This window comes from Rhinolophus ferrumequinum, chromosome 14 (genome assembly GCF_004115265.2).
Source record: "Rhinolophus ferrumequinum isolate MPI-CBG mRhiFer1 chromosome 14, mRhiFer1_v1.p, whole genome shotgun sequence".
Taxonomy (NCBI): domain Eukaryota; kingdom Metazoa; phylum Chordata; class Mammalia; order Chiroptera; family Rhinolophidae; genus Rhinolophus; species Rhinolophus ferrumequinum.
Window position 1 is genome coordinate 23,501,281 of NC_046297.1, and position 17,593 is coordinate 23,518,873.

The following is a 17,593-nucleotide window of genomic DNA, read 5'->3' on the forward strand; positions in this document are numbered from 1 at the left end:
AAAATGAGTGAGTTGTGAACCCAGATGGTCGAAATCTCCACTCTTTTTCTCAGCCAGATATGGTGGGTGCTCCTCTCCCCAGCACTGGTACTCGGAGCTGGAGGGCCCAGTATGAGACTGTTGTCTCTCGCTCTTCAGGGGAAGACCTCCACAGCTAAGATACCCCTCTAGATTCTCAACCACCACACACAAGTGTTGGGCTGCCCATTCTGCATCATGTTTCCTCCTACTAGTCTCAATGTGGCTTCCTCTCTATATCCTTAGTTATACAACTTCTGTTCAGCTATACTTCAGATGGTTCTCCAGGTTGATTGTTCTATAATTTAGTTGTAATTTTAATGTGGTCTCAGGAGGAGGAAAGCACATTTATCTACTTGGCTATCTTGGATCCTTCCTCTGGGAAACTCTTCATCTGTCCTTCAATTTTAAATGACAGCTTTGCTGGGTAGTAAAATCTTGATTGTAGGTCCTTGCTTTACATCACTTTGAATATTTCATGACAATCACTTCTGGCCAGCAAAATTTCTGTTGAGAAATAAGCTGACAGTCTTATGGGAGCTCCATTGCAGGTAACTAACTGCTTTCCTGATGCTGCTTTTAAGATTCTTTCTTTGTCTTTAACCTTTGGCATTTTAACTATGATGTATCTTGATGTGGGCCTCTTTGGGTTCATCTTGTTTGGTACTCATTGAACTTCCTGGGCTTGTATGCCTATGTTCTTTACCAGGTTAAGGAAGTTTTTCATCATTATTTCTTCAAGTAGGTTTTCAATTCCTTGCTCTCTTCTCCTTCTGCTATCTCTATGACATGAATGTTGGAACGTTTGATGTTGTCCCAGAGTATCCTTCAACTATCCTCATTTTTTGGATTCTTTTTTCTTTTTGGTGTTCTTTTTGGATGTTTTCTGTTACCTTATCTTCTAAATCAGACTCAGTCCTCTGCTTCATCTAATCTACTCCTGATTCCCTATAATGTGTTCTTTATTTAAGTTATTCTATTCTTCATTTCTGACTGGTTCTTTTTTATGTTTTCTATCTCTATTTTTATATTTTCTATCTCTTTGTTGAAGTTCTCCCTGAGCTCACTGAGCATACTTATAAACAGTATTGAACTCTGCATCTGGTAAATTGCTTGTCTCCATTTGGTTTAGTTTGTTTTCTGAAGCTTTGTTCTGTTCTTTCATTTGGGACATGTCCTTTTGTCTCCCCATTTTGGCTGCCTCTCTGTGTTTGTTTCTATGTATTAGGTAAGGCTGTTAAGTATACTGGTCTTATTAGAGTGGCCTTATGTAGTAGGTGTCTTGTGAGGTCCAGTGATGCTGTTGCCCTGGTCACCTGAGCTATGTGCTCCAGGTGTATCCCTTGTGTGGGTTGTGTGTGCCCTCTGTTTTAGTTGAGCCTTGGTTGCTGTTTTCAGGTAAATGAGAGAGATTGAACCTCTGGCTAATTGGTTGTGATGACTTGCCCTGACTGCAGAGGCAAAGCTCTTGTGCAGTGGCTGACCCTACGGAGTAGGATTCGTTTTGTAGGGTTCTGGGGCTTGCCCAGTCTGCTCTTTTGGCATGTTTTGTGGAGATGATTAGGTGGTAGTCAGGAGTGGTCTGAAGTTGGCCACGGGGTGTGTTGTTCTGAGGCCTTTAAGAAGGGTCTCTGTTGTAGGCCAAGGTCAGCTACTGACTTAGCCTTGTCCAGAACGATATGATCTGAGCTACAACGTGATTTGCAGATGGCTACCACTTTTGCTGAGCTTGAAGGTGCCTGGGTGAGGCTGAGCTGTTAAATGAGGCCAGCTGCTGTTAGTGCCAGGCTTGATGCTGCTTAGCAAGAGGTATGGGTCAAGCCAAGGCCAGATGCTGCTTGTTTGGGGATTGTAAACATTTGAGAGACTTTAGGGAAGTCCACTACATGAGCCACGACAGGCTGTTTATATGGAAAAGCCACTGAAAGCAGATTGGGTGGCCCCCACAAGTTTGGTGGGGTGGGGTCTCAGAGAATCATCAGGGTGGTGCCAATGTATTCGCTAAGTTGATCGAGACTTCAAAATTGTGCCCACCTGCATGTGCAGGCTAGGTGGTGTGAGGGCTCAACAAAGGGACAATGGCTTCTGCTAATACTTCTGTCTGGGGAAAGCTGCCCCTCCAGCCCTCACTATGAAGCCAGACAATTCAATTCCTCCCCATATGTCCTTGGCACTTTTTGTGCTGCTGCCCCAGTGGTGGAGCTCAGAACAAGTGAGTTCATCAGCAAGTTAGTCTGTGCATGGGCCCTTTAAGAGGAATGCCTGTGACTTCAGCTGCCCTCTGTTTCACTCAGCAACAATCTTGGCTGGTTTTCACAGCCAGAAGTTAAGGGGACTTGGCTTCCCAGCACTGGAGCCTGGTGTGGGTCTGGGACCTCTCTCTCCTTGGGGGGAGGACCTCTGCAGCCCTCTCGATTTTTACCCACCACATGTGAGTGTGGGACCAGTACACTCTGCATCTCTGCCCCTCCTATAAGTCTCAAGGTGGTTTCTTCTATATGTGCTTAGTTATAGGACTTCTGCTCAGCTAAACTTCAGGTGATTCCCAATGATGGTTGTTTTGTAGTTTACTTGTAATTTTGATGTGGTCATGAGAGGACGCAAGTACAGCATGTACCTATTCTGCCATCATGACGAACTCAGTGACATTATTTTCTTAATTTCTCTTTCTGAAAGTTTGCTATTAGTGTATATAAATACAACCTATTTTTGTATATTAATTTTATATCCTGTAACTTTACTGAATTTGTTTATTAGGTTTTTGGTGAAGTGTTTAGTATTTTGTATACATAATACTGTTATCTGCAACTAGTTTCAGATGTACCTCTTCCTTTCCATTTTGGATGCATTTTACTTCTTTTTCTTGCCTAATTGCTCTGGCTAGGACTTCCAATACTATGTTGAATAAAAGTGACAAGATGGGCATTTTGGGGCAGTCTTTTTACTAATTTTATAAAGCTTTAACTGATGCATCTCCATGTTTACTGAAAATACTTTCCATATTAAGGATTACTTCCTCCAGGAAAATTTACTGATGTATTTTTAAATAATCTATTCAGCAATCTCCTTAAAAACATTGTATTACTTATACTGAAGAAAAATCCTATCACCAAAGAGACAGCCTATCACCACACACACACACACACACACACACACACACACACACTTAAACAATTTCAAAATGTTTTGTGGTAACTTAAATCTTACATATGAAGAAGCATAGCAATTTGTAAACATGCACTGTATATACTCACACAGTGTAGTTTAATGTCTTAACAGAAGGTGGGAAATTATGTTCACATAATATAGGGTACTTCACCAAATTGCTCTGTTTTAGTGCACTACTCCTCTATCGTTTCCTCCTGTCTTTAAACTTTGCTCTGCTATAAAATGCTAACACATGTTTGAAAAATGTTACTTTTCTTAATCAAATAATGTCCTTTTCATCCTGGAAAGTCTCCCTCTGAGATTATATTAAAAGGAGTGGAAATTATGAAACTGATTGATTACTAATCTATTGTAATCACTGAGAGTCTCACCCTTGATTATTAAAAGAAACGGTAATTTACCCAGTTACCCAACAAGTGTTACCAAACTTTTCTGCAATCTAAGTGTGCTAGAATTTCTTCGATAACTTTCGATGCTGTTCATGTCATAAAAAAAAAAAAATAATGACTCTTTGAAGAGATTCTGATTAAGACTGAGAGAAAAATTTGTAATAGCAAGAGTGAAGTACTTCAAGACTATTTCAGAAAGTATTCTTAGCATCTTGTCATTAATTATAAAATGGATGCAAATTAAAATTAGCAGTATTTTTTAAATTAAAAAACAAATAAACAACAATAAGTACGGCTTAAGTGCCTTTGGTCCATGGAAGAAAGGACTTGGTAGACATTAAAGCCCAGTTCTATTTTCCTGCAGAATTGTCACTACACTATGGAACCAAGGTGGTGGAAAAAAGGTGGACATATGGAGGAGACACTTTTCCAATCCTAAAACAAGGATAGTAAGTTACATATAGTAGAGATCCAATCAATATTGGTTGGATGAATCCAAGCAAAGTAGCAGGAAAAGGTAAAGGAATGAATGCTAGCTACCTCTACCCCTTTCCTATTTTAACCAGTAGTAAACACAACCTGAAATTTATTTCTGCTTGCTCTGGCCATTTCTACCACCAACAACTCCCAAAAGTGTTCTTAAATAAATATCCGCTGATTTTATAAATAAAGAGATAGAGAGGGGGTAAAGAAAACATGCTTATAAAAGAATTTTTTTTAAGTTTCCGTCTTAAAACATTTGTAAAGAAAATGTGGAAATGGAAGAAAATAGGTGAGTTTTACAAAACAACATATTCAATTGGTATTGAAAAATATAATTAAAAAATTATAATGACTCTCTATTGAAAACTTACTGTCACATGTACACTGCTTTTCCATTTATAAACAATCTCATGTAATCCTCACAATAACTACATGAGTTATTACTCTCACTTTACAGAGTATGTACTGAAACTCAGAGAGGTTATGTGATTTGCTCCAGATCAAAAATTCAACAAGTGACAAGGCCTGGATTCAAATCTATGTAGTTGGCTTCTATTCTAAAATTCCTTTACTATGCTACTGCAATGATGTCTCAGTTTCTGAAATTCCATTTAATGGATAAACTGAGAAAATCAGAATTTGGAGGAACAAAAATAGGACTTGAACTCTCAACCAAAATCAGGAACAAAACACTGTACCAAACTTTTTAGGATTTAAATTCATATTGCTAGCTCTTAGTAAACTCAAGGGCAGGCATTCCATCTTGGTCATCTTTATATTTATTACAGAAAATACTTGGTACAGCACTTTATACATAGTAGATCCACCAAATTGGTGTGTAAGTGTTAGTTTGGACACATTGGCATGTCCTTTTAATGTTGTACTAGACTCTAGTAACTAGAGCATTTCTAACATGCCTGCTGAGAATCATCAGACTCCCTGCAGAGTGTAATGCTATTTGACTTAATACTTACCATGGATTAGGGCCTAGACTCTGTAAAATTAGCTGTCAACTGACACAAAAATAAGATGCAAAAGATTTCAGTCTGGTCAAAATATAAATGAATTTTTTTCAAGAGAGAAGAAAACCTCAAAGTTATGTTTTATTATCTTAAGACATTAGCCATATTTGAAATTTAATTTATCAATCTTATTCATCATTCGTTTTGTTTTCACTGATTGTAAATATATATTTTTCAGTATCATGCAACCACTTTGAACCACTTTGTCACCCTGCTAATTCCCTCATTACTTATTTAAATACATGTTCATTATATATTGGTAGGAAAACTTTGTTCCTGACATTTTGAAAATTATACATTGATTCTTTTTAGTAAAAGAGTTCACCATTTTATTTGATGCTTTTTGGGTTTTTATCCTTTTGTAGTACATGCACTTCAGTACTCTTGTGTTGTATTACAGGATTTTGTTTACCTTATGGCTATTTCATACACTAGCAGAAAATTAACTTATAGGGAAAATGTGGGTCACCTCACAGAACTGATGGGAACACTGAGGAAGAAGCATGAACAAAATGGCAGCAGATAATAGAGCTGGGACCTTGCTGCCAGGACAGTCTCCTTAACATGCCGCTCTTGGCACTATTGCTAGTACTTCAGACTATCACTACTACTAGACACTGCTGCTATATCCACCAGTAGCATGCTAGAATGTTGCCACAAGCCCCAGCATGTAAATCCCAAATTTCTTCAATATTTATATATCAATTTTTCTAGCATTATAAGTATAGCATTCACTTGGGCAAGCCTATGTCATTTTAAAGAAAAATAATACATGTACTTAAAATTTAAAGAATATTTGGAGACAATATTTTAATTTCAGATGGTCAATACTTAAAGATCAGTTAATTACAAGTTTTCCACAATTATTTTCTAGATCTGTACAGGGTTTCACATGAGTAGAATGCAATCAGACCTTGACTGTCTACCTATGGAGGCTCTTACCTGGACCAAGCCCATCATGTCCTATGACAATCTTGTACAAAACCCCAAGGTGTACCGCTTCCAGAGAGAAGGTGTTGGTCTGTAACAGGTCAAAAAAGTATAGTTCAATCCAGACTCTGAGTCTGATTTCTAACCAGAGTATAAATTAAGACACAGTAAAAATTGATTATAAAAAGAATTAGGTTCATTCAGTAAATATTCAAATCTGTCTAAATTAAGAAAGTAAAGGTAGAACAATATTAATTTATAGAACATAATAACAAGTTTTCTAATATATCCCACTCATCTTTGTTGCCAATTTTTCATTATAAAAGCATAAATTTGGGGATTCTCTACAAATATATTTTTCAAATAATGACAATATAAATGAAATAATTATAAACTATACTAAAAGTGTCATTATTTTTCAAATATATATCCGTTCTACAGATAAGAGAGAACAAACCCAGGATTAGAGCTCAGTTTCTCTGATATGTAATAATACTATATTTCTTTACAACCACTCTGCCTCAGCATAAGTGGAATATAAAGAATATAAACAGATAAAACTATTAGCATTCATGTACAAAAAAAAACAATGTCTGTGCCTGCTACAAGTTAATGAGTAACATTGTTATCCCTTTATCCATGAAACAAATCTGCTAAAAAAAAAAAAAAAAAAAAAAAAGAGGAATTTCTATGTAATAACAGAAATACTAGCAAGGAAAATTATGAGTTATAATATTTGTGATAACTGATGTAGAGAATGCTAAAGAAAAGAAAGGAAACATAATGAAAATATCTTAACATACTCACTTAACTTCTAATCTGAGTCATCAAAAAAAACAGATATAGCTAAAATATAATGGACCCTCTATGTTGTACTTAGTTAAAAAAATAAGTATTACTTGCATATTAATATTAGTAATACCAAAAATAATATAATATATTCAGTTTCTACATTTGACAATGGAAATTGTTATATATAATAATCATTTAGCAATATAAAGGTAGGTTTAAAACTTAGACCACAGGGAATGACTTCAGCAACACAGTGGACTAGGCAGATGCAAGCCCTCACTCCCCCATGGAGACACCATTTTAACAACAATAAATGGACTAGTATACTTTGAAAATTTTGGACACCAGATGGGAAGCTGCAGCACCCAATCCAATGCATAATAAAGAAGGGACTCCATTGAAATCAGTAGGGAAGTTTGTAACTTTTGGGGTGCAATCTTCCATAATCCTCACCCTACTTGGTATAATGTATCACAACTGGGAGGAAAATTTCCATACCCCAAATCCTCTCTTGGGACAGAGAAAGAAGAATAGACCACGCATACTAATTCTGGCTTCTTTGGTGGTTACCCTCATTTAACTTGGAATACTAACAGTAATGGCAGCTTAGTTTGGAAGATAATGAAAACAGAGGGGAGTACTGTTTCATGTGAAAACTACAGAGATTCTACAATATAGCAGGCAGACACAGCAGCAGAGTGGGGGAGTGTGCCACAGATTCTCAGCACTGGAGAAGAAACAGCAGCAAGCAGCTCAGGAAAATTAAAACAGTTAAAGGCATGTATACAAGTCCAGAGAAGACATATAGCCAGAAAATTTTTCAGAGGTCCTAGAAACTCTAACCATGTTCATTAATTAAGGTCCTCCCCAGCACAGTCATTCCTTCAAAACTGAATGAGATGGTTGTTTTTTCAAATGCTCAAATCTCAACAAAAGATCACAAGGCATATAAATAAAGAGGTAGACCTGGTCCAATCAAAGAAAAAAATAAAATTCCAGAAACCAACCCTCAATAAATGCAGATCTATGAGCTTTCTGAGAAAAAAATTAAAACAACGTTCTTAAATATATTCAATAAGTTAAAAGATAACACAGAAAATCAACTAAACAAAATCAGGATACTGATGCATGAATAAAATGAGAATATCAACAACAACAACAAAAAGAAACAAGAAGGAAGCATCAAAGAGAAATTCTGGAGCTGATAAATACAGTGAATTGAAAAATTCATTAGGTGGTTTCAATAGCAGACTTCATAAGGCAGAATAAATAAAGTAAACTTGAAGACAGGTAATTTGAAATAATTGAAAAGAGGAAAAAAAGAATGAAGAAAAGTGAAGAACGCCTAAGGGACTTGTAAAAGAAATAATGGATGAGGATTTTTGCAAATCTGGGGAGAGATGTAGACTTTTAAGTTCATGAAGTTCATAAGTCCCCAAACAGATTCAACTCAAAGAGATCTTCTCAAAGACACATTATAACTTATTTTTCAAGGCCAGCATGACCCCGATACCAAAGCCAGAAAGGAATACTACAAGAAACAAACCAAAACACATTATAATGAAATTGTCAAAAATTAAAGACAAATAGGGAATCTTGAAAGCAACAAGAGGAAATTGATTCATCATGTACTAGAGAGCTTCTATAAGTTTATGAGTAGATTCCTGAGCAGAATCATAAAGGCTAGAAGGCAATGGGGTAATATATTAAAACTTCTGAAAGAGAAACCTGTCAACCAAGAATTCTATATCATATATAATTGTCCTTCAAAAATGAAGGAAAAATTTAGACATCCCCAGATAAAACAAAAGCTAAAGGAATACATTACCACTATTTGCCCTATCAGAAATGTTAAAGACAGTCCTCTAAGTTGAGAAAAAGGAGAGTAGATAGCAACACAAAATGATATGAAAATAAAATCTCCCAGTGAAGGTAAATACATGGACAAATACAGTAACTTACATTATTATATTTTTAGTGCATAAGTCCATGTTTAAAGCTTGTATAGAGCTAAAAGCCAAAGTACAATAAATATAAATCTATGTAAATAGGTATATAATATATAAAAGATATGCATTGTGACATTGATAACATAAAGTAGGAAAGTGAAGCTGTTGAGGAGTAGTTTTCGTACTGAAGTTTGATCGAAGTTATCAGTTTAAAATTAACTGTTATAATTTTGAGATGTTTTATATAATCACAATAGTAACAGCAAAAAAAATCTATAAGTATAAGCAAAAGGAAAGGACCTCTGAAATATATGAAGCAAATACTAACAGGACTCAAGAGAGAAATAAACAGTAACACAATAATAGTATGATATGTCAATGCTCCACTTTCAATAAGGAATACAAGAACTATTCAGAGCATTTATAAAGAAACAGAGGACTTGGGCAACATTATAGAACAATTGAAACTAATCGACACATATAGGACTTTCCACTCAACAACAGCAAATATACAGTTTCTCAAGCACACATGGGATGTTCTCCAGATTGATCACAGATTATATCACAAAACAAATCAACAAATTAACAAATATTGAAATCACCCAAGTATCTTTTATAACAACAGTGGAATAAAACTAGAAATAGCAGAAGGAAAACTGGAAAATTCCCAAATATGTGGAAATTAAACAACACACTCAAACAAATGATGGGTTAAAAAACAACCATAAGAGAAACTAGAAAGAATCTGGAGACAAATGAAATCACAACATACCAAAACTTATGGGATGCAGCACAAGCCGTACTAAAAGGGAAGATTATATCTATGAACGCTTGCATTAAAAAAGAAGAAAGACTAACTAAATTCAAAAATCAAGGAACTAGAAAAAGAACAAACTAAACCAAAAATTGGCAGAAGAAAGGATGTATAAAGATTAAACAGAGAAAACAAAATATAAAACAAGATTAAAAATGAAGAAAACTAAAAGTTTAATTTTTGAAAAGATCAACAAAATTGACAAATCTTTATCTAGATTAACTAAGAAAAAAGAGAGAAGACTCAAATAACTAAAATCAGAAATGAAACAGAAAACTTTACAATCGATGTCACAAAAATAAAAAAGATTATAAGAGAATTCTATGAATAATTGTATGTCCTAAAATTGAACAACCAAGAAGGAAAAAATTAAGAACAGAATTACCATATGACTCAACAATTCCTCTCCAAGGTATATACCTTCAAAATCTGAAAATATTTATCCATAAAAATATATGTGCTCCAATGTTCATTGCAGGTTTATTTTCGGTGGCCAAGACATGGAAACAACTAAAATGTCTTTCAATAGATGACTGGATAAAAAATATGTGGTATATATACACAATGGAATACTACTCTGCTATAAGAAAAGATGAAATAGCGCCATTTGCAACAATGTGGATAGATCTTGAGACTACTATGCTAAGCGAAATAAGTCAGACAGAAAAAGTGGAGAACCATATGACTTCACTGATATGTGGGATATAAAACTGAAAGCAACAAAGGAACAAGACAAACAAATGAAACAAAAACTCATAAACACAGACAATAGTTCAGTGGTTACCTTACCTTATAGGGTAAGGAGGGAGGGGGGATAGAAGAGAGTAAAGGTGGTCAAATATATGGTGATGGAAGGAAAACTGACTCTGGTTGGTGAACACACAATGTGATATATAGATGATGTATTAAAGACTTGTACACTTGAAACCTATGTAATTTTACTGTCCACTGTCACCCCAATAAATTTTAATTAAAAAGAAAAAGAAAACAACCATGAAAAATAGAAAATCTAAAGAGACTTATTAATAGTTAGGAAACTGGAGCAGTAATCAAAAACTTCTCAACAAATAAATGTCCATTACCAGATAACTTCACTGGAGATTTACACCAAACATCTAAGAAAGAATTAATACCAATGCTCCTCAAACTCATCCAAAATATAGAAGAAAAGGGAACACTTCCAAACTCATTCTATGAAGCCAGCATTGCTGTGATACCAAAGCCAGACAGACATGACAAGAAAACTGGAGACCAATATCCTTGATAAACATTGATGCAAATATCTTCAACAAAATACTGGCAAACCAAAGTCAACTGAACATTAAAAGGATTATGCACTATGACCAAGCACAATTAATTCCTGAAATGAAAGGATGGTTTGACATGAAAAATCAATGTAATAAACCATTATAATGAATAAAATACAAAATGCAGATGATTGTCTCAATTGATGCAGAAAAATCATTTCACAAGTTTCAGCACTCTTTTGTGAAAAACACACTCAAAAAACTGGGATGAGAAGTAAAATACTTTAATATAATAAAGGTCAATTATGAAAAGTCCAGAGCTGACATTATACTCAATGGTGAAAGACTGGAAGCTTTCCTTTAAGATCAGAAAAAAGACAAACATGCTCACCCTCTTCCTTTCTATTCAAAACAGTACTAGAAGTTCCAGCCAGAGGAATTAGGCAAGAGAGAAATAGCAGTCTTTCAAAGTGGAAAGGATGAAGTAAAATTATCTTTGTTCACAAATAACATGATTTTCTCTGTAGAAAACCCTTATGATATCACCAAAAAATCTACTAAAACTAATAAATAAATTCAGTAAAATTACAGGATACAAAATCAATGCACAATAAACAGGTGTTCTCCCTTCAATTACAGACTATCAACAATATGAGTTTGGGCCTCTAAATTGATGCTGTGGCTAGGAGAACACCTCAGTAAACATGCTGGGTTTTCCAGAGTATATAACACTAGAGACTAAAAAGAATCCCGCTGGAATGTGCAGCCAGATGGAAAGTGCACATTTGCTGTGGTCTGGGAAGTCAAAACTCAAAATAAAGTGTGTTGCTTTATTTACTTAAAAAAAAAAGTTGTGTTTCTATACATTAAAAATGACCAATGTCAAAAGGAAATTAAGAAATTAATTCCATTTATAATAGCATCCAACATAATAAGAAACTTAGGAATAAACATAACCAAGGACTTAAAAGACTTGCACATTAATAACTTCAAAACATTGCTGAAAGAAATGAAAGCAGACAAAAATAAATAGAAAGACATCCTGTTTTCATGGGTTGTAGATTTAATATTATTAAGAAGTCAATACTAACAAAGCAATCTACAGATTCAATACAATCCCTATTAAAATTGCAAAGGCATTCTTGCATAAATAGAAAAATCCATCCTAAAATCCATGTGGAATCTTAAGGGATGATGAACAGTCAAAATGACCTTAAAACAAGGAAGACCAAATTTGGAGGGTTCACACTTCCTGATTTCCAAACATACTACAAAGCTACAGTAATCAAAACAGTGTGGTACTTACATAAAGACAAAGATACAGTCCAATAGTATAGAATAGGAAACCCCAAAATAAGCCCTCAGATATATGGTCAACTAATCTTCAACAAGGCTCCAAGACCACTTAATGGGGAAAGGACAGTCTCTTCAAAATAGCATTGGAAAAACTAGATATCCACATGCAAAATAATAAGTTGGACTTTATAGCAGAAACAAAAATTAACTCAAAATGGATTAAAGATCTAAACATAATTAGCAAAACTAAAAACTCCTAGAAGAAAACATAGGGGAAATGAATGAGAACTTTGGATTTGGATGTGATTTCTTAGGTATGAAACCAAAAGTATGGGAGGAAAAAAAAGCAAAATAGACAAATGGGACTATATCAAACTTTAAAAGAAGCTTAGAAAAACTTCTGAACTTAAAAAATGAACTTCTGTGTATTACAGGATACAATTTAAAAAGTAAAAAGGCAACTTACAGAATTAGAAAAATTTACAAATCATATATGTGATAGAATAAATATCCAAAATATATAAAAAAACACCTATAAATCAACAGCAAATAAATAAATAACTTGATTTTAAAGTGGCAAATGACTTAAGAAACATTTCTCAAAAGATTATATACAAATTGCCAACAAGCATATGAAAAGAGGTTAACATCATTTAACATTAGAGAACTGCAAATTAAAACCACAATGCGGTATCACCTCACGACCATTAGGGTAGTTACTTCAGAACATGGAAAATAACAAGTGTTGGTGAGGATGTGAATAAACTGGAACCTTTGCGTATTTTTGCTGGAATTGTAACATGGTGCAATTACTATGGAAAACAATACGATGGTTCCTCAAAAAGTTAAAAATCAAAATTCCATGTGATCAAGCAGTTCCACTTCTGAATATATATCCAAAAGAATTGAATGGTAGGTACAAAAAAGATATTTGCACACCCACTGCATTATTCACAATAGCCAAGAGTTGAAACACCCAAACTGGCCATCAATGAATGGATGGATAAAAAAATGTGATATATACTTACAGTGGAATATTATTCAGCCTTACAAAGGGAGGAAATGCTGTCACATTCTAAAACATGAATGAAATTTGAGGACATTATGCTAAGTGAAATAAACCAGTCAGAAAAACACAATTGCTGTATGATTCCAATTATATGAGGTATCTAAAGTAGTCAAATTCAGAGAAACAGAAAGTAGAATGGTGGTTACCAAGGTTCTGGGGGAGAGGGAAATGAGTTGTTTAATTATTATAGAGTCTCAGTTTTGCAAGATGAAAAATGTCTGTATATCTGTTGCACACAATGCAAATGTACTTAAAACTAATGAACTGTGCACTTAAAAATAGTTAAGATGGTAAATTCTATTTTATGTATTTTTGTCACAATTTTTGAAAAACAGACAAAGGATATTTTCATCACTTACTTGTCCTCTTAAAAAACTGAAGGAGCTCTTCAACTGGAATAGTTGTCTGGATCCTGTATCTCCCTTTTCCCCAAAGATAGAAATGTAGACATTTGCTATTGTTCCAGCATTCCAAAGCTTACCCGTTGCCACATGCACTTCATATATTGTCACTGACAATAAAAGAAATAGAAGCTTTATATGCTAAGCATTATTTATATGACAAAAAAATTATGTGTGTATATATTTTATACACACACACACACACACACATATATATATATATGGATATATATATATATATATATATATATATATATATATATATATATATGGTGTGATAAAATGACACAGGGAATGTTAAAAAATTTATTACAGTAAAAGATACCTTGCCATTAATCCCCCTCAAAATTCTCCCCTTGCTTGAAACACACTTATCCCATCATTATTGCCATTTTCTGAAGTAGTTCTGGAAGTCCTCTTTCATGAATGTCAGTGTGTTTACTTCATCCTCCATCATGACAACACTCCATGTCACATTGCTTCTGGTACGGCAATTTCTGTCAAATAAAAAATACTATGGTGTGTCTTCATTCACCTTATTCACTGGATCTGTCACTGTGCAACTTCTAGCTCTTCCCCAAAGTCAAAATGACCATGGAAGCAAAACGTTTTGAATCGATTCAGGACATCAAGGCAGCCACAACAACGCAACTAAAGACATTCACGAAAGAAGACTTCCAGCACTGCTTCAGAAAGTTGCAAGAATGATGAGATAAGTGTATTCCAAACAAGGGGGAGTATTTTGAGGGGGATTAATGGCAATGTGTCTTTTACTGTAACAAAAATTTTTTTTATTTAAACATTCACTGTATTTGTTGATCACTATATACTGCGGGTGCCAAAAAAATGTATACACATGACTTGTATTCATCTTTTGTTATCAGTATATATTAAGTATTATAGTTTTAATACTGTACTTTCAGCAGCTCAGAAATCTCACACCTTCCACATACCCCAGCCAACAGAAGAAGTGCCCTAAGACTCAGAAGACCTGGGCACAGGGCTGACTGTGGTACTCTCAGGACGCATATGTGCAGGCAAGAACAGAAACTGCACTGAATTTGTAAAAACTACCATCCATACCCTATAGCCCCACATATCTAGAACTGCAGTGCCAGGGTCACTCTGGGTGCCAAGAGGCCTGCTCTGCCTGCACAAGATGCAGAGGACTCTTTGTACAGCAGAGGACAACCTGGAGATTACTTGGAGGGCTTAACCCAAGACTGGTGCTTTTTCATTTCATTTTATTTTATTTTTGATATTTTGACCTGTGTTGAGTGTGGGTTATCAGCTGTTTTTCCATTTGGTTTTTTCTTTGTTGTTGTTGTTGTTGTGCTTGGTGATTTGCTTTGCTCTGAAATTGCCCTATACCAGGGCCCAGCCCAAGAGGCACAGGATTCAACACATCCAGAGGCCAACTCCAGACCAAACCAGAGTATTACTAGGTTTCACCTACAAGTGACACACCCAGAGAGAATTCTCTACAGGCACAAGAGTGCACAGGGGCCAAGCCTCATTTCAGCGGTCAACTCTCATGCAGCTGATCATCCACTGTGGGCATAACCAAGTCTCACAACTAGTCAGCCTAGAAGTCAATCCCACCTACTGACAAGCCAAAGCAATTACAGCTCAGCTTCAACAGGACAATATACACAACACAAGGGTCACCTTTGGAGCACATGCACAGAAGAATAGGGAAGTAGTGCAAGTCAAATATAAAGGACACATACTACATAACATCACCCAGCAAAGACCAAGAACCCTAAGGTATCTACCTAATACATCGAAGCAAACACAGAGAGTCAGCCAGAAGGGGGAAACAGAGAAACATGTCCCAAATAAAAGAACAGGAGAAACCTCCAGAATTGGAATCAAATGAAATAGAGGTAACCAGTCTACCAGAGACAGAGCTCAAAACACTGATAAGACTGTTTAAGGACCTTCGTGATGACATAGAGAAGGATAGAGAAATCATAAGGAACAACCAGCCAGAACTAAAGAATAAAATAACTGAAATAAAGAACACACTTGAAGGAATTACCAGTAGATTAAATGAGGCAGAGAATTGAATCAGCAACTAGGAAGACAAGTTAGCAGAGATCACCCAAGCAGAAGAACAAAAAGAAAACAATGAAAATGGTTTAAGAGACCTCTGGGATAACATCAAGCACAACAATATGCACATCATAGAAATACCAGAAGGTGAAGAGAGGGAGCAAGGGATCGAGAACATATTTGAAGTAATAATGACTGAAAATTTCTGAAACTTGATGAAGGAAACCGACATACAAGCCCAGGAAGTGAAAAGAGTTCCAACCAGGATAAACCCAAACAGGTCCACACCAAGACACGTTGTAGTTAAAATGACAAAGGTTAAAGACAGAGAATCCTAAAAGCAGCAAGAGAAAGACAGTGAGTTATATACAAGGGAACTCCTATAAGACTATGGAATGACTTTTCTACAGAAACTTTGCAGGCCAGAGGGAGTGGTAGGAGGTATTCCAAGTGATGAAAAACAAAGGCGTACAACCTAGATTCCTTCATCCAGCAAGGCTAACATTTAAAAATTGAAGAAGAGATAAAGAGCTTCCCAGAGAAGAATAAGCTGAAGGAATTCATTACCACCAAGCCAGCAATGCAGGAAATGTTAAAAGAACTTCTGTAAACAGAAGCAAGATGTAAACAATCTAACTACAAATTTAAAAAATGGCAATAACTATGTACCTATCAACAGTCACTTTAAATGTCAATGGATTAAATGCTCCAATCAAAAGACATAGGATGGCTGAGTGGATAAGAAAACAAGACCCTTGCATATCCTGTATACAAGAGATTAACTGCAGATCAAAAGACACACACAGGCTGAAAGTGAAGGGTTGGAGTAAGATATTTCATGCAAATTGAAATGAGAAAAAAGGGATCAATCCAACAAGAGGACATAACCCTAGTAAAATCTATGCATGCAGTATAGGAGCACCTAAATATATAAAACAGGTACTGACTGACATAAAGACAGAAAGCAACAGTAACACTATCATAGTAGGGGGCTTCAACATACCTCTGACAACAAGGGACAGGTCTTCCAGACAGAAAGTCAATATAGAAACAACGGCCTTAAATGACACATTGGACCACTTGGATTTAATCGATATTGTCAGAGCATTTCACCCCAACGTTTCAGGATACACATTCTTCTCAAGCGCACATGGAACATTTTCCAAGATAGACCATATATTAGGCCACAAAACAAGTCTTGATAAATTTAAGAAAATTGAAATCATACCAATTGTCTTCTCTGACCACAGTGCTATGAAATTAGAAATGAACTACAGGAAAAAAACTGGAAGACACACCAATTCGTGGAGGCTGAATAACATGTTACTAAATAATGAATGGGTCAACTATAAGATCAAGGAAGAAATGAAAAGATATCTCGAGACAAACGAAAATGAAAACATGGTGACCCAAAATCTATGGGATGCAGCAAAAGCAGTCCAAAGAGGGAAATTCATAGCATTGCAGGCCTACCTAAAGAAACAAGAAAAATCACTCATCAACAGTTTACCTTCACACTTAAGGGATCTGGAAAAAGAACATCAAAATAAGCCCAAAGGGTGTACAAGGAAGGAGATATTAAAGATCAGAGTGGAAATAAATAAAATAGAAACCAGAAAAACAATATAAAAGATCAATGAATCCCAGAGCTGGTATTTCTAGAAAATAAACAAAACCAACAAACATTTAGCCAGACACATCAAAAAAAAAAAAAAAAAAAGAGAGAGAGGAACCAAATTAATAAAAGCAGAAATGAAACAGGAGAAGTGACACCACAGAAATACAAAACATTTTAAGAAATTACTATTTTGAGCAACTATATGCCAAAAAATTAGACAATCTGGAAGAAATGGACAATTTTTTAGAAGCATACAACCTTCCAAGGCTAACTCAAGAAGAAACGGAAAACCTGACTAGACTGATTACTACAAGGGAAATTGAATCAGTAATCAAAGAGCTC

The 17,593-nt window shown here is 35.3% G+C and overlaps 1 protein-coding gene across 2 annotated transcripts in view; it reads right to left on the reverse strand.

Moving 5' to 3' along the window:
• RP1 (RP1 axonemal microtubule associated) overlaps positions 1 to 17,593 on the reverse strand; it is a 252,577-nt gene that overhangs the window by 80,554 nt on the left and 154,430 nt on the right. For both annotated transcript variants that reach the window (XM_033126403.1, XM_033126402.1), the window contains exons 7-8: positions 13,537 to 13,688; positions 6,023 to 6,101 (exon numbers count right to left, since the gene is read on the reverse strand). In XM_033126403.1, coding sequence (XP_032982294.1) covers positions 6,023 to 6,101; positions 13,537 to 13,688 — 231 coding nt within the window. The remainder of the gene's footprint in view (positions 1 to 6,022; positions 6,102 to 13,536; positions 13,689 to 17,593) is intronic.